The sequence below is a fragment of the Hibiscus syriacus genome, unplaced genomic scaffold (assembly GCF_006381635.1).
Source record: "Hibiscus syriacus cultivar Baekdansim isolate YM2019G1 unplaced genomic scaffold, ASM638163v2 tig00109992_pilon, whole genome shotgun sequence".
NCBI lineage: Eukaryota > Viridiplantae > Streptophyta > Magnoliopsida > Malvales > Malvaceae > Hibiscus > Hibiscus syriacus.
Genome location: NW_024062552.1, coordinates 57,961 through 72,047, shown reverse-complemented (window position 1 = coordinate 72,047; position 14,087 = coordinate 57,961). Strand labels below are relative to the sequence as shown.

The 14,087-nt window shown below is 34.1% G+C and overlaps 2 protein-coding genes across 2 annotated transcripts; both read right to left on the bottom strand.

The window, feature by feature from the left end:
• Positions 1–401: 401 nt before the first annotated feature.
• LOC120212088 (LEAF RUST 10 DISEASE-RESISTANCE LOCUS RECEPTOR-LIKE PROTEIN KINASE-like 1.3) lies at positions 402–4,288 on the bottom strand. Its single transcript, XM_039210505.1, has 4 exons — positions 3,646–4,288; positions 1,855–2,199; positions 831–1,714; positions 402–707 (listed from the first exon to the last, which is right to left on the bottom strand). The coding sequence occupies exons 1-4, from the start codon at positions 4,286–4,288 to the stop codon at positions 687–689; spliced, it is 1,893 nt and encodes a 630-aa protein (XP_039066436.1). The 3' UTR covers positions 402–686.
• A 1,769-nt stretch (positions 4,289–6,057) lies between these two features.
• LOC120212059 (L-Ala-D/L-amino acid epimerase-like) lies at positions 6,058–8,974 on the bottom strand. The gene is made up of 6 exons (XM_039210493.1): positions 8,391–8,974; positions 8,167–8,277; positions 7,722–7,938; positions 7,128–7,461; positions 6,425–6,486; positions 6,058–6,162 (listed from the first exon to the last, which is right to left on the bottom strand). Exons 1-6 carry the CDS (start codon positions 8,889–8,891, stop codon positions 6,086–6,088), a joined length of 1,302 nt encoding a protein of 433 aa, XP_039066424.1. The 5' UTR covers positions 8,892–8,974; the 3' UTR covers positions 6,058–6,085.
• Between the last annotated feature and the right edge of the window lie 5,113 nt (positions 8,975–14,087).

The following is a 14,087-nucleotide window of genomic DNA, read 5'->3' as shown; positions in this document are numbered from 1 at the left end:
AGGCTGTTGTACCAAGCGGTCTCATCCACGAATTCCTTCAAATGCTCTCCCATTGATTTGTCAGCGCAATTATCAGTCACCCACGCAACACATTTAAGTCTTAAAACAAAAGAGGAAAGTTTGGTGAAATTACAGATAGGCAGAGAAAATAAAATATAACTATTTCTATGAATAATAATTTAATAAACCCATCAAGTGGGTTTGGATTAAAAAGGAATATATATTTTTTTAAGATTTTAAATTAAAAAATGTAAATGTATCACTAGAAAAATTTAAATAAATATTGTCTTATAATCCTTTTAAACTAATAAAAATAATAATAATAATTCAATGACCAAAGAGGTGATCATTTGTTTGTTTGAATGTTTTAGAGTAAAGCTTGATTGCCTGGATCGGATCCACATACCGAGTGGGGGAAATAAAAGTGTGCTTCAGTTTCCATGCACGACGTGGGGGGGGAAATATGTAAATGGGGAAATTGAGTTCAAAATAGAAGATGATATTTGTTACATCACTACAATTTACAAGGTAATGCTGTTCCAGTAGAGCAGCGCATCCTCTGAATTATTTCCCAATTCCTCTAACCAGAGCAGTTCAGTTTTGCTGATGGAATTTGAGCAAGTATTTCCCTTTCTACAGTAGAAAACTCCTAAGAGAATTCATGTTCATTTGCAGAAAACTCAGGATTACATCGATCTTATCTGTACCTGTAAGAAGAAAAAAAATGAAGGGAAATTAGGTTTCCATTTGTTTTCCCTTTTCTGTATGGATATGGCTATGATCTAATATCCACCACTTTAGGAGGTAGTGATAGTAGAGAAGAAGCTAACCCATTTATCCGTCTCATAATCCGGGGAAAGTGGAGGAGGAATGCTCTTCGACGCTCCAACATCATCCGATCTACTAGCCACCACTTCAGCTTCTGATCCCCCATCCTCAATCTCTTTCAATGTCGCCAACACTTCTTCCATGGATGGCCTCATCTCCCTCTCCTGTTGCAAACAGCGAAACGCCAGTTCCGCCACCGCCGTTACCGTGTTTTTCAAGTCACAATCATCCTCGAATCCGAGAGACGGATCAACCAGTTCATGCAACGCCTGATTTTGGATTCTGCTGATTGCCATGCTAGCCAAATTTATGTCATGTCGATGCCTGTGGATGTCCACTGCTTGTTTCGCCGAAACTAGCTCGATCAGGACAACTCCGAAGCTATACACGTCGCTCTTCTCGGTAAGTTGGTAGCATTGGTGATACTCCGGGTCGACGTAACCTGGGGTGCCTTGCGGAGCAGTCGAGATGTGCGTAACATCGTTAGGAAACAATCGTGACAACCCGAAATCAGCCACTTTCACATGGAAATTGTTGTCCAAGAGAATGTTATTCGATTTAACGTCACGGTGTATGATCTCCGATGCATGGAGGTAAGCCAATGCCAGTGCCGCCTCGACGGCGATGCTCAAACGAACATGCCAAGTAAGCGAACCGGAGTTCGATCTCTTTCCGTGCAAATGATCAGCCAAGGTTCCATTCGGAATGTACTCATAAACAAGGAGAAGCTCTCGACTACGTCTAGAGGTACATCCATAGAGTATCACGAGATTCGGATGACGAATGCGAGTGAGGATTTCGATTTCGTTCATGTACCGATCTACACGCTTGAAATTGTTATCGTATAAGCGCTTAATCGCCACTATACGACCATCCCTGAGTTCACCTAATCAAGCAAATCAAATGTAAAATGGTGTTTTTAAGGTTAAATAAAATGGAAAGTAGAACTGATTCGAACACATATAAAATCAAGTTAAGATCGGGATGAGTAAATAATTATATATCGAACACAATTAAGATTCATACCGTAATAAACAGTGCCAAAACCACCTTCTCCAAGTTGTTTAGAAGAACTGAAATTATTAGAGGCTTCCTGAAGTTCTTCATAGCTAAAAACATGGGCACCAAAGTAAGTGCTTCCTCTTTCAATGTCACATTTTGAAGTGGAGTATGAAGAATTGGATTGAGATGTGGAAGTTGATTGAGATGTTAGAAGGTCTCTGCTCGTAACCTGGGCTGCGATTTTCTTTTGCCGTCGTTGCCGGAAACGTAAAATTCCGATTCCAATTAGTATACAGGCAATTGTTGAACCTGCACCTGCACCGGCTATTCCAAGTCCAAGCTTGAGACGGTTGTTATTGGCATTGCCTCCTGCAATAGTAAAAAATCTCAACATGTTCTAACAACACCAAGGGTTTGTGAAGAATTGCTTGTTACAACAACTTTAGCTCAAGAAACTGTTGGCAGACATATTTCAGAGAGAAATTCAAGAAGAAGCTTATGTTGATGACCAAGTACCACAACTTATGCTCTCGATCATGATTACCCTCTAGCGCTTCAACGATTATAGTCGGAATGGATCAAGGGGACATGTGGAGACAGTTTCTCTCATGAAAATTTTAAATTAGTATATATTTTAGATATTTTTTTTAGATTTTCAATTGATAATTTAATTTTATTAATAAAATTTTATAAATTAATCACCATCTAAAATTTTAAAAGATCATCATTTTAATATAAAATCTTAAGTCTATCCTGAATTTATAAAGAAAATTTTACAAAACGTAAGGCTATCTTTTGGTAATAAAATGTCTAGATAGGATAGACCGTCCATCAAATCCTACTAATGAGAATAGTGAGAATAAACTAACCATAATGGGTTTCCTTTGTTTCTTGAGTGTACTATACTCTCAATTGAGTAACTTGAAAAAAGATTAGTTTATTTCTACTCATTTAATAATAAAAAATAAAAAACTAAAAGTTTGATAATAAATGAAAGTGGATTTAGTTTAATTAAATAATAAAAAGTTATAATTGTATAATAAATATAAAGCTTATTTAAAAAATATATATCTTCTCATTTAAATGTTTAAAAAGTTTTCTTTTAATTAAAATAAATGCATAAAATTTTATTTTGTTTTTAGGTTTAGGCCCTCCCTACACCAAATCTACAACGAGTTGGCTAAATTCCAAGACTCTCTAGTCAAAAAAATATTCAATAAAAATTTGATAAAAAATTAATAACCTAAAATAAAAAGAAATATAATTAGATATTTGTTTTTGTAAACTTTGAACACTTAATTTTTTCACTGAAAAAATATGTATTATTTATTTTAATGAAAAAGCTTTACATAAATAAAAAAAACTATTTTATTTTTCAAATAAACCTAAATGTAAATATATTAATCAGCTGTGGAATTTGAAAAGAGTCCAATTTACCAATGGACGAGATGAGTGTTCTAAGTTGGTTCAAATCAATTTTAATCTGACATTTTTTATTAGTTATGAATAAAGTTAATTCACTTTCTTTCTCTTTCTCACACACATATATAAAATATTAAACTACACCACTTAATAAATTATATAAATGATTAAAAGAATTATTATTATTCTTAGAACTTCTAGATTTGAACTCTAACAACCGTAATAAGGATGTTTGAACGTTTTTATTTCCCGAATTTATATTTTGTATTGTAGTTATAAGATTACCATATCGATTTTGAGTAACGCCTCAGTTTAAATCTATTATTTTAAAACGAAAATAGTAACCATAATTCTAGAACAACTTATTTAGGTGTAAAAGTGGAAGGTGCGTACCTTGGCTATACGTGTTTCCACCATTTGTTGGGGTATACTTCCATTTCACCTTGAACCCTTTTTTCAATGCCTCTGAAAGCAGGTGAGATTCGTTGTGAAACTGAAATCTTCCCCCGGAAGGATTGGCAATCGGAAAAGTAACACGAGCTGAACATCCATCTGCGCCGACAACATCTGTAGTTACGGAAACACTGTTGTATTTTGAATCATCGCAATGGAAGAGCCCAAGATTCGACGGGACTGAAGATGGGCAGTCATAAGACAGGGTAACATTGGTGGTATATCCAGGAGCAGGATCAAACAGCTCTGAATCCATAACGAAATCTCGGATTGGTGTTTGAAGTCTACAAAAGTCATGTTTGAACAAATCCTCCCTCACAATCGTTAGGGTTTGGCGTTCGCGGCTGATGTCCAGCACCTGATATTTTACACCAGCGATTTCAATGGTGGTAGTATCAGTAGCATCGTGACAGAGAAGCTCCAAACCAGGTAGCCCGCACTCTCGTCCTCGATTACCTCCGAAGAAAGGATATCCGACGGAGATTTTCCCACATTCGAACAATGCATCGTGGCAGTGTAGGTAAATTTCAGGATTGCTGTGTGAAACAGGAAAACCAGACATGAAGAACAATAGGGAAAACATAAGAGTAGAAGAGACGATGAGAAAGAAAGGCAAGTCATTTTGTTTGTCAGAGCAGAGATGGAAGAAAGGTTTGATTGCCTCTGCTTTGCTTTGCTAAGCTCAGCTCAGCTCTTGTGGAATTTGAAGGAAACCGAAAGTGAAAAAAAGAAGAAAGAGTAGAGAGAATTTGGAATAGAGAGCAGTTGACTTAAAGAGACTTTGAGTGTGGTATATTTTTTCCAAAGTCTGGGCCGTGTCGTGTCCAGCGAGTCACAGTTGCTATTAAATGTAAATGCGGACTTTCATTACGGGAAGTGTTCGGAGTCTAGGGAGAAAAACGAAACAAAGGAAACTAAAGATGGAGACACTTAAACGCAATTCAGCCACATGAAGTTGCATGGAGCTTTCTCAAGGCTTGGAAAAACGTGGTGGGATGCAGGAGTCAACAAACGGTAGTGTTGTTCAAAAATACTCGACTTAAACTGTTTGACTCTTTAATCCGTTGATTCCGTATAAAATTATCAGATATTTTAGAGGTAAATATTTTATTTTATGGGCCGAGTACCCGACCCGTTATTTTTTACAAGTTTTTGGATCGAGCCTGGATCACAAAATTACCCTTAATAGGTACCCGTCGATCTGCCACCCAATTTCCCTTTTTGATTTTATTAGTATTTTATTTTAAATTAGATTTTTTTTTATTTTTTATTTCAAAATTATTTTACCCTAACATTTTAAATCCATATTTTTTTCAAATTATTTCACCTTAACATTTAAATTATTTATTTAAATTCTAAATTATTTTAAATTTAGTTGTAATTTTATAATTTTATATTTTATTTTAGTTATATAACTTGGATTTATAAATTTTATGTTTGTGTTATGTATTTAAAGTTTTAAGTTTTAAAATTTATGTTTTTTCTAAGTGATTTTTTCTAAAAAAATTAATATATTTTAAAAATAAAATAGAATAAATATTAACAGTGTACTCGTGATCTGAAAATGTGGGTACCCGAATATTATAAGTACCCAACTTACGAGTACCCATCTCTTACGGGCCGAGTCATGGGTCGAATTTTTGTGACTTGAAAATCCCGAGTAGCCGAAAGTACAAATACTTAGATTTGAACACCCCTAATAAACGGTTGATGTAATTGGATCACATCTGCTTCAAATGGGTAAAAATCTGAGACTTGGCTCCATTTGCATATGATGTATTGCAGTGTAACACTTGGTTTGTGACGGTCGGTGATAATTAGATTGAATGATTACTACCCTCTGACAATAGATTTGACTCTAACATATCCCTGATAGATAACATGGACATGTTAAATGCCTTGTCAATAGAATGTAACTATCGAAAGGATGATCCTTTGAGTGACTCCTCTTATTCGAGAGACCTCAATTGTTGAAGAGGTTATTGATAGAGGAAATCCGGAGAATATGTAACATGTATCAATGTCTTCAACACCAAACAACATGGGTTAAGTAGGTTGTATTAATCATATGAATTATGCTGGAGTTCAAAAACCATTAATAAATTGTGGAAAAACTTTAATAGATACAGGAATGAGAGATTTAAACTGCAGGAGCACTGCAATGTTTCCATTGGATTCGCCACTGAGCTATTTCAATTTCTTATTACAATAATTCATATTTTCATATTCATACATTATTTACCTAATGATACATAGGGATATTGCATACTTGTGAAGCACATAACCATTGAAATATCCCACTCCACTGCAAAATCCAGTCTATTTCTGCACAATACTCGACATATCCGGATTAGCAACATACTCTTATTCAAAGGTAAGCTCACCATGAAAGAAAATTCCATTTGAGAAAACCTCCTTGCCCTCTCCTATTGACAAACTTGTAATTTGAACCAGAAACTAGCACAGCTAAGGCTGAACATGTTAATCATATGTTTTTGAAGCTATCATGTTCACACTGTTATTATTATTATTATTTTAAGTACACTTGTTCAACACTCGTATGTGACACAAGAATATAGGCATATGATCTTCAAGAATTCTCTAAATACACGAAAGAACTTAAAAGAAAAATAACCATACCAGTGTCGAAAGAAAACATATCGCGTATAAACCATACACTTAAAAGACAAATGAGTTCCAGAAATAAAAGAAACCGTACCTTCATAACCCCCCACAACTGGATCTTCTGAAAACAAAATGGGTGCACTGATATTAACATATCTGCAAACAAAGTTGCATCAGAACGTAATACTTTAATTTGTTTGAATTTTTTACTTGTTTACTTCAAACTTCTAGATTTAAGCAATGTATAATATTTATGTTCGTTTGGTTCTCAATTTTAAAGTATTTGTGTATGTTACCATATCTGCACATGTTTAAACATGGATACGAGGATATGACCCTCCAAAAACCTTCTAAATATATGGATATGTAAAAATACATATCCATGTTTGATATTCACATCCAAATCCAGCAATATCACATGTAAATCACTATTCCCAAAAGAACGAAATAAGGCGTATATGAATACGAGGATACATCCTCATATTTTTAGAGTGAACTTTTACAAATAATAAAGAGATGGAGTAACACTAATGTCAACTATTCACATACATATACAAGCAATAGATGACATTGATGTTGCTCCATCTCTTCATTATTTTTGGAGTATTTGTATCTGATATTATATCCGCCATATTTTCAAATGTGAGCATAATGAAACAACACTCCAAAAGCATTTCAAATATATGAATACGAGGGTATATACTCATATTCAACTCTCACACTTATCCGAACAACATAGGATAACAACAAATGCAAGTTACAATTCCTAGAAGAAAGGAATGGAGAGGAATACTTACTTGAAGCAACCAAGGCCAGCTGCTAAATGACCAGCAACACCAGTGGCAAGTCTAGTTTCGGCCACACTATCAATCATAAGTTCCAATCCTGATTTTTTACCCATTTCAACAATTTCAAGGATACCAAAAATCCCGAATTTGGATAATTTAATGTTGACAACATCCACAAGATTTTCCTCAGTAAGTTTTTGAATGTCAGTCAAATCTCTGCAACATTCATCTGCTACAACAGATATCCCATACTTATGTCTTGCAACATTACTCACATCACCAAGGCCTCTCCAGTCATCTCTGTGAACTGGTTGTTCAAAGAGTATTGGCGTCACCCCTTTTTCTGCGATAAGATGAATTCAACTAAGTCAACAACATACAACAAACTGTCATTTGATTCTTCAATTTTTTTCTTTAAATATTCGTTTTTGATGCATATCTAGGTATGGAAACAGGATACTACCCTTCAAGGAGGACCCTCCAAATACATGAAAATCCAAGAAAAAATAGAAGATGTCCGTGCCGGACACTCTCACTCAACTCAAAGTAACATAGATCATTATCTTATTGTAATATAACTTGTCATGTTTGAAAATTCCTTACCGTTTAGTTTGTCTAGAACTTCAATGGCTTCCTTTAGAGTGCAACTCTCATTTGCATCTAAGATAAATAAGCAATGAGGGTGAGCTGCTCTCACTGCTTGAAGAACTTCAATATCTGCATTCAGGCTCCTTCCTAGTTTAATCTCCAATGTGGTGAATCCTAGTTTGCAATATTTAGCATCCAGATCGAATGCTTTAGCCGAGGAAGTAGTTGGAATCTATATACATGGAAATTATTAGCCTCCATCGCAACCATGAAACTGATACTTGAGACAGTCTTTGTAGTGTAATGTGCTATGTTGGTTCTATTTCATTTGTTCGTAATTGAATCCGATATTCACGATCAACACATATTCATATAATACGAAGATATGGTCCTCTAAGACTTTTTAATCATGTGAACTTCTAAAAACAAAGAATTCAAAAACCATATGCATTTACTTAACTGTAGCAGCAGTGGACAAGGAATTGGAGACTCCCCCAAACAATCTCCATAGGGGCACATCAATGCTATTAGCAACTGCATCAATCAATGCCATTTCAAATCCAGCTCTAACCTTCATACACAGGTTGAAATCATAAGAAGGATCCAATACAAAGCCGACTGAACAAAATACTTGGTTAAATGACAGGTTCTTGTAATGCTAGTACATATTGATAACATACTTACAGAAGCAAACTGGCTACCAGGAAACATTTCTGAAATCTGATGTAAAAGCAAATTCAAAGTCACTGGAGGTCTCCGGCTAAGGAATTCACAAGCTTCTCTCACTTTCTCAAGAACAGTAGTTTGGCTCCAGTTAACCCATGGAACCTCTGGAATCTCACCCCACCCAACACACCCATTGCTGAGTTCAACTCGGACAGCCACATTCTCAACCTGTTCAAGCGTAGAACACCCGATGGTCACGGGTTCTTGAAGCCCAACATTCAGTGGTCTCCCTTCAGCACTATGAACATCAACCCAGAAAATCTCGGTCAAGTTCTTCAACCGCAAGCTTGTTCTTGGCCTTTCAATCGTTTCACTAACTGATGATTTACTCATCAGCTCACTGCTGCTAGCGCTGGAGCTGGCAATGAAACGACTCTGCAAGGCTTTTCGATGGGTAACGACAGATGGAGAGAAAAGCAAAGTGCTTGTTGGACAACTGAAACCGAATGAAGCCATCATCGTAGGAGATGATAGAACTTGGTTAACTTTATTAATTTTTAGCAAGCAGTCATTAACCAAAGTAAGCAATCAATGTCGTTTGAATTTCCATTCTTCTGTTGTTTTACTCTAAATTTATTGTCAGCAAACTAAGAGAAAAAAAAGTCTAGATCCGCCTTGCCAATGTCGTCGTTTTTTATCATATTTTAGCAATTGGTGACCTTTGGTAGAGTGCAGGGGTCGCATGAAAAAAAAAAAGTTAAAAAACACGCGATGACTTAATTTGAAAAGGGTAAATTACACCATAGGTACTATAAACAATTTTATAATTGAGCTATCACGTGTTAGAAAATTACAATCGAGTCATTTTATTTATCGATGATAATAATCAGATCATTTTTCCTTAAGTGCGTGAGAAACGTTAACTTTTTTGGATAAAATTATATTTTGATCACTCAACTACAAATAAGTTTACATATTGGTCACTCAATTTTCAATTGTGTCAACTTCTATAGATTTTCTTTTGTAATTTCTTATATGTAGGTGCAAGATCGATTCCATTTTATACTAATATAAGTGATCTTGCAGTGAACAATGATGTTCTCATCTTTTATTTTGTACTCAAAGGATGGATCAAAGGGGTGTTAGGGTCGTAAACTCTGAAAATTTTAAATTATTATATAATTTAAATATTTTCTTTTTAGTTTCTATTGATGATTTAATTTGACATCTCCTTATTTTTATAATTTTGTAGCCTCTAAATTTCTAATGAAACTTCCTAAAATTTCATACCTTTAACATAAAATTTTGTGTTTATTTATATTATACTGACATAGAAAACTTAATATATTATTAATTTATGAATTAATCTGATATGAAATGACTCTATAAGCGATAACGATGATGTGAAGAGGTAAAAGCAATCGATACAATAATTCAATCATAAAATATTCTTCTTATTTTTATAGATTCATGAAGTGTAAAATATAAAATAAAATTATCTAAGAAGAACATTAAAACAATAGGAAATTAATCTTGAATCAGCTTATAAAAAATAAAAAATATCTCACAAATGAAAGTTGAGTGACCAGACTAAAATATAAGTTATAGTTCATTGTACATTTAATGACCAAGTGACGTGATTGTACCAATAACTATGTAAAATGATTATATTGTGACTTTTTAAAATATAATAATATAATTATAAATTTACTTTTAATATACTTGTCGTAACCGGTTTTCATCCGGGCACGAATTTTAAATACTCGGCGGGAAAATAATCTGAATAAATGATTTGGGAAATAATTTGTGAGTCGCCATCGACCTTTTTGAATCAGGTAGGTCGAATACCTAAAAATTTTCTTTTAAAAGAGTTTTTAAGAAAACATCAATTAAAAGATAAACTGATCTGCGTTTTAACCAAAAATTCATTCTTTTTAATAATAAAAAGGGATTCGTGGTCGGTTACGTTTAGGGAATGATTAGCACCCCTACAACGCCCAAAATTGGTACTTTTTAATTATAAATTGTCTTTATTATTAAAATTTTAAAAATTCAAAAATATATTTAATTTATAATTCTATTATTTCAAAATTATAAAAAAATATTTATTTATTTAAAAATATCCGAAAAGAACTTCTAGGTGCCTTAAGACAGCTCTTTTCTTTGATATTGATAAATATTAATTTTAAATAATATTGTTTACTTTTTAATTTTAAAATATCAGAATAGGACATCCAGTTGTATTAAGACTGTCATTTTCTTCGATATTAAAAATAAATATTTAAAAGTTATTATTATTATATATATTTATGAATATAAAAATATTTAACAATATAATAAAAGAAAAATTCTACTAAAACAATATATTTAAAAACAATAAAATAAATTAAAACATATAAAATAAATGACTAAATTACAGTAAAAATAAAATTAAAAATCTAATTCATAATTAATCAAAACTATAGGGATTAAATATGTATTTCTTTATTTTATTTATTTGGTGACTAAAATAAAATTATCTAAAATTCGGATATTAGATTCAAATAAATTAAAATATAAACTAGGGATTAAAATATTATTTATTAAAATTAATGGATCAAATCTGTAATTTATCCTAAATATATATTTAATATGGTGGACTAAAATAAAAGAAATTAAAATTCGAAGACTGAATTAAAAATATTATAATTCAATTAGTGACTAAAATGTAAAGTTTACAAGTTCAGAGGACTGCGGACAGGGTTTAATTATTTTATAATTACGCGCATAGTCCTTCCCGAAACGACGTCGTTCGGGAAGGACTATATATGGTCCAAACCGGCTGGCCCGAAGGGCCAGCTTTCATTTCTCATTTCCCTCTCTCTCTCTAAACTGAGAGAGTTTAAAACTCTCTCGCCTCTCTCTAGCTTCCCTCACCGGAGGGAAGCCGGTCACCGGTCGGCCACCGTGTTCCGCCGTGATTATCACCGCCGGCCACCGCATCCGGTGGCCGAAAAATTTTTTTTTTATACTAAGAGATAGATCGGACCGTCCTAAGGACGATTCCGGTATTGTTTCCTCCTAAAAAGCTCCCAATCGGAGCAAATCTACAAAAGTACCTTCGGTGTTTCGAAGGTTCCGGTGAGATCCGGTGACGGTTGGGGCTCTCCGATGACAGGGTAAGCTTTTTCCTCTCTTCTCTTTTTTTTTTCCTTGCTGTGTTGATGCTGACTGAGATCGTTGGTTTAGCTGTTGTTGTTTTTTTTTTTCTTTCTCTGTTTTTTTTTTCTTTTTCTCCGGTTCTGTCTCGGTTTCTGTCTCCCTTCTTTTTTCCTTTTTTCTTTTTTTCGCAGATGGGGTGGTGGCTTTATAGCCACCACCGTTGTAGCTGTCAGACCGGTCCGAAGAAGGGCTCTCGGTGAGTCACCGGACTACCAGTGGTGACTCACCCCGTAGCTATGGCGTGGACGGCTGGTGTTCTAGCTTCTGGATTCTTCGGTTGGGACGTGGCAGCGGCGGAGGCGGTGAGGGTTTCTGGAAGCAGCAGCGGCGGCGCTGGGACGTGTCCCTAGGGTATAGATGCCCTAGGGTTTCCTCTGGCAAACTGTGGACCGTTGGATCAAACCAGATCCAACGGCTGGGATTGAAGATGGCGGCTGGTTTAGATTAGGGTTAGGAAACCCTAACTGGAAACCCAAATGTTTAGGGTTTCTGGTTTGATCTGGACCGGTTCTGGTTGGTTTGTAACTGGGCCGGTCCAGTTGTAATTGGGCCTGTAATTATTATTTTTTTAATAATATGTATATGTATTAATATATTTAATAATAATAATAATAATGATAATAATAATAATAATAATGATAATAATAATAATAATAATAATAATAATAATAATAATAATATTAATAATAATAATATGGATAAAAAAAATTAATATCTTCAGCTGCCCCTCTTTGCTCATTCTTGTGTTAACAAGAATAGGGCAAAGATGAAAAGATAATAAATTTTTTTATCCATTTGGCTTTACTTGATTATAATGGAGATATTGAATAAATTCTTCTCTTTCTTTAGATGAGTTCTTCTCATTATGAACTTTCTGCTGGGGATGATGATCCATCAAATGATGAATTCAAGCAAAAGATTGAACAAGTTCTTCTCATTATGAACTTCTTCTTCCTTCTTCAGATGAGTTCTTCTCATTATGAACCTTCTCTGGAAAAGATAATCCATCAATTTGATGAATTCAGAAAAAAGGTTGAACAAATTCTTCTCATTATGAACTTCTTCTTCCTTCTTCAGATGGGTTCTTCTCATTATGAACCTTCTCTGGAAAAGATAATCCATCAATTTGATGAATTCAGAAAAAAGGTTGAACAAATTCTTCTCATTATGAACTTCTTCTTCCTTCTTCAGATGGGTTCTTCTCATTATGAACCTTCTCTGGAAAAGATAATCCATCAATTTGATGAATTCAGGTAAAAGGTTGAATAAATTCTTCTCATTATGAACTTCTTCTTCCTTCTTCAGATGAGTTCTTCTCATTATGAACTTCTCTGGAAAAGATAATCCATCAATTTGATGAATTCAGGTAAAAGGTTGAACAAATTCTTCTCATTATGAACTTCTTCTTCCTTCTTCAGATGAGTTCTTCTCATTATGAACTTCTCTGGAAAAGCTGATCTTTCAAATGATAAATTTGAATCTTTGCTAAAATCTTTGAAATTCCTGTTAGAAATTCAACAAGAATAAAAATGAATGAAAATGCATCTATTTTTGCAAATGCCTAAATATGATGCATGAATATTAAGTTGTTTGATTTCAGACTGGTGAATTGAGTATTTCTTCAATTATAAAAACCCAATATATCTGTCTTCTTCAAATCAAAGAATCTATCACCTTTGACAAATGTAGATGTAGATATAATGTCACAAAACCTCTTGAGAATAAAACTCAATAGTATAAACTCTTGAAAAGCTTGCATTCTGGCAACATGTTGATTCTGATAACAACTCATCTGATTATGAAGTGACCTTTCAAGATGATTTCACAGATATCGATAGTTCTTTTAATACCGAGAAATCTTGAATTCTGATTCTGATGAGGAGAATAAATTGTTATACTTGACAAAAATGGGATTCTCATGGGCTGAAACTTCAATAGCCCTGAAGAAATGTGGTCCAGATTCATCAATTGCAGAATTGGCAAATTTTATATGTGCTGCTCAAATGACTAAGGCTGCTGATGCACTTCTTCTGGTAAAAAATAGGAAGTCATTATGCAATGATCCCAATTACAAGCAAAGGCGAAACTTGGGCTATAATTTTTGAAAAGGAAGAAGCAGAGGAAGCTTGAAAAGAAGCTTCTTAATGAAGATAATCATGCAGTTCATCTTTTAATTCCAATGATTGGTTCTGGGGTTCCTACTGAATCAGATCAGATAACTCAAAGAACACTTCCAGAAGATGCTATGAACACATTCATGTTCCGAATTCAATGATTGGTTCTGCCAAATCAGATCAGATAACTCAAAGAACACTTCCAGAAGATGCTATTGGCAAATTCATCTTCTAAACTCACTGATTGGTTCTGCCAAACCAGATCAGATAACTCAAAGAACACTTCCAAAAGATGTTATGAGCACATTCATCTTCCAAATTCAATGATTGGTTCTGCCAAACCAGATCAGATAACTCAAAGAACACTTCCAGAAGATGCTATGAGCACATTCATCTTCCA

Excerpts from the sequence above, each read along its gene's own strand:
- LOC120212059 (XM_039210493.1), bottom strand. The coding sequence starts at position 8,891 with ATGATGGCTTCATTCGGTTTCAGTTGTCCAACAAGCACTTTGCTTTTC. Across the intron at positions 8,278-8,390 it reads CTGGTAGCCAGTTTGCTTCT|GTTAGAGCTGGATTTGAAAT; the intron begins GTAAGTATGTTA and ends CTGTGTATGAAG. Across the intron at positions 6,163-6,424 it reads AGTTGTGGGGGGTTATGAAG|TTTCTGGTTCAAATTACAAG; the intron begins GTACGGTTTCTT and ends TAGCTGTGCTAG.
- LOC120212088 (XM_039210505.1), bottom strand. The coding sequence starts at position 4,288 with ATGTTTTCCCTATTGTTCTTCATGTCTGGTTTTCCTGTTTCACACAGC. Across the intron at positions 2,200-3,645 it reads TGGAAACACGTATAGCCAAG|GAGGCAATGCCAATAACAAC; the intron begins GTACGCACCTTC and ends TTACTATTGCAG. Across the intron at positions 1,715-1,854 it reads TTTTGGCACTGTTTATTACG|GTGAACTCAGGGATGGTCGT; the intron begins GTATGAATCTTA and ends TTGCTTGATTAG.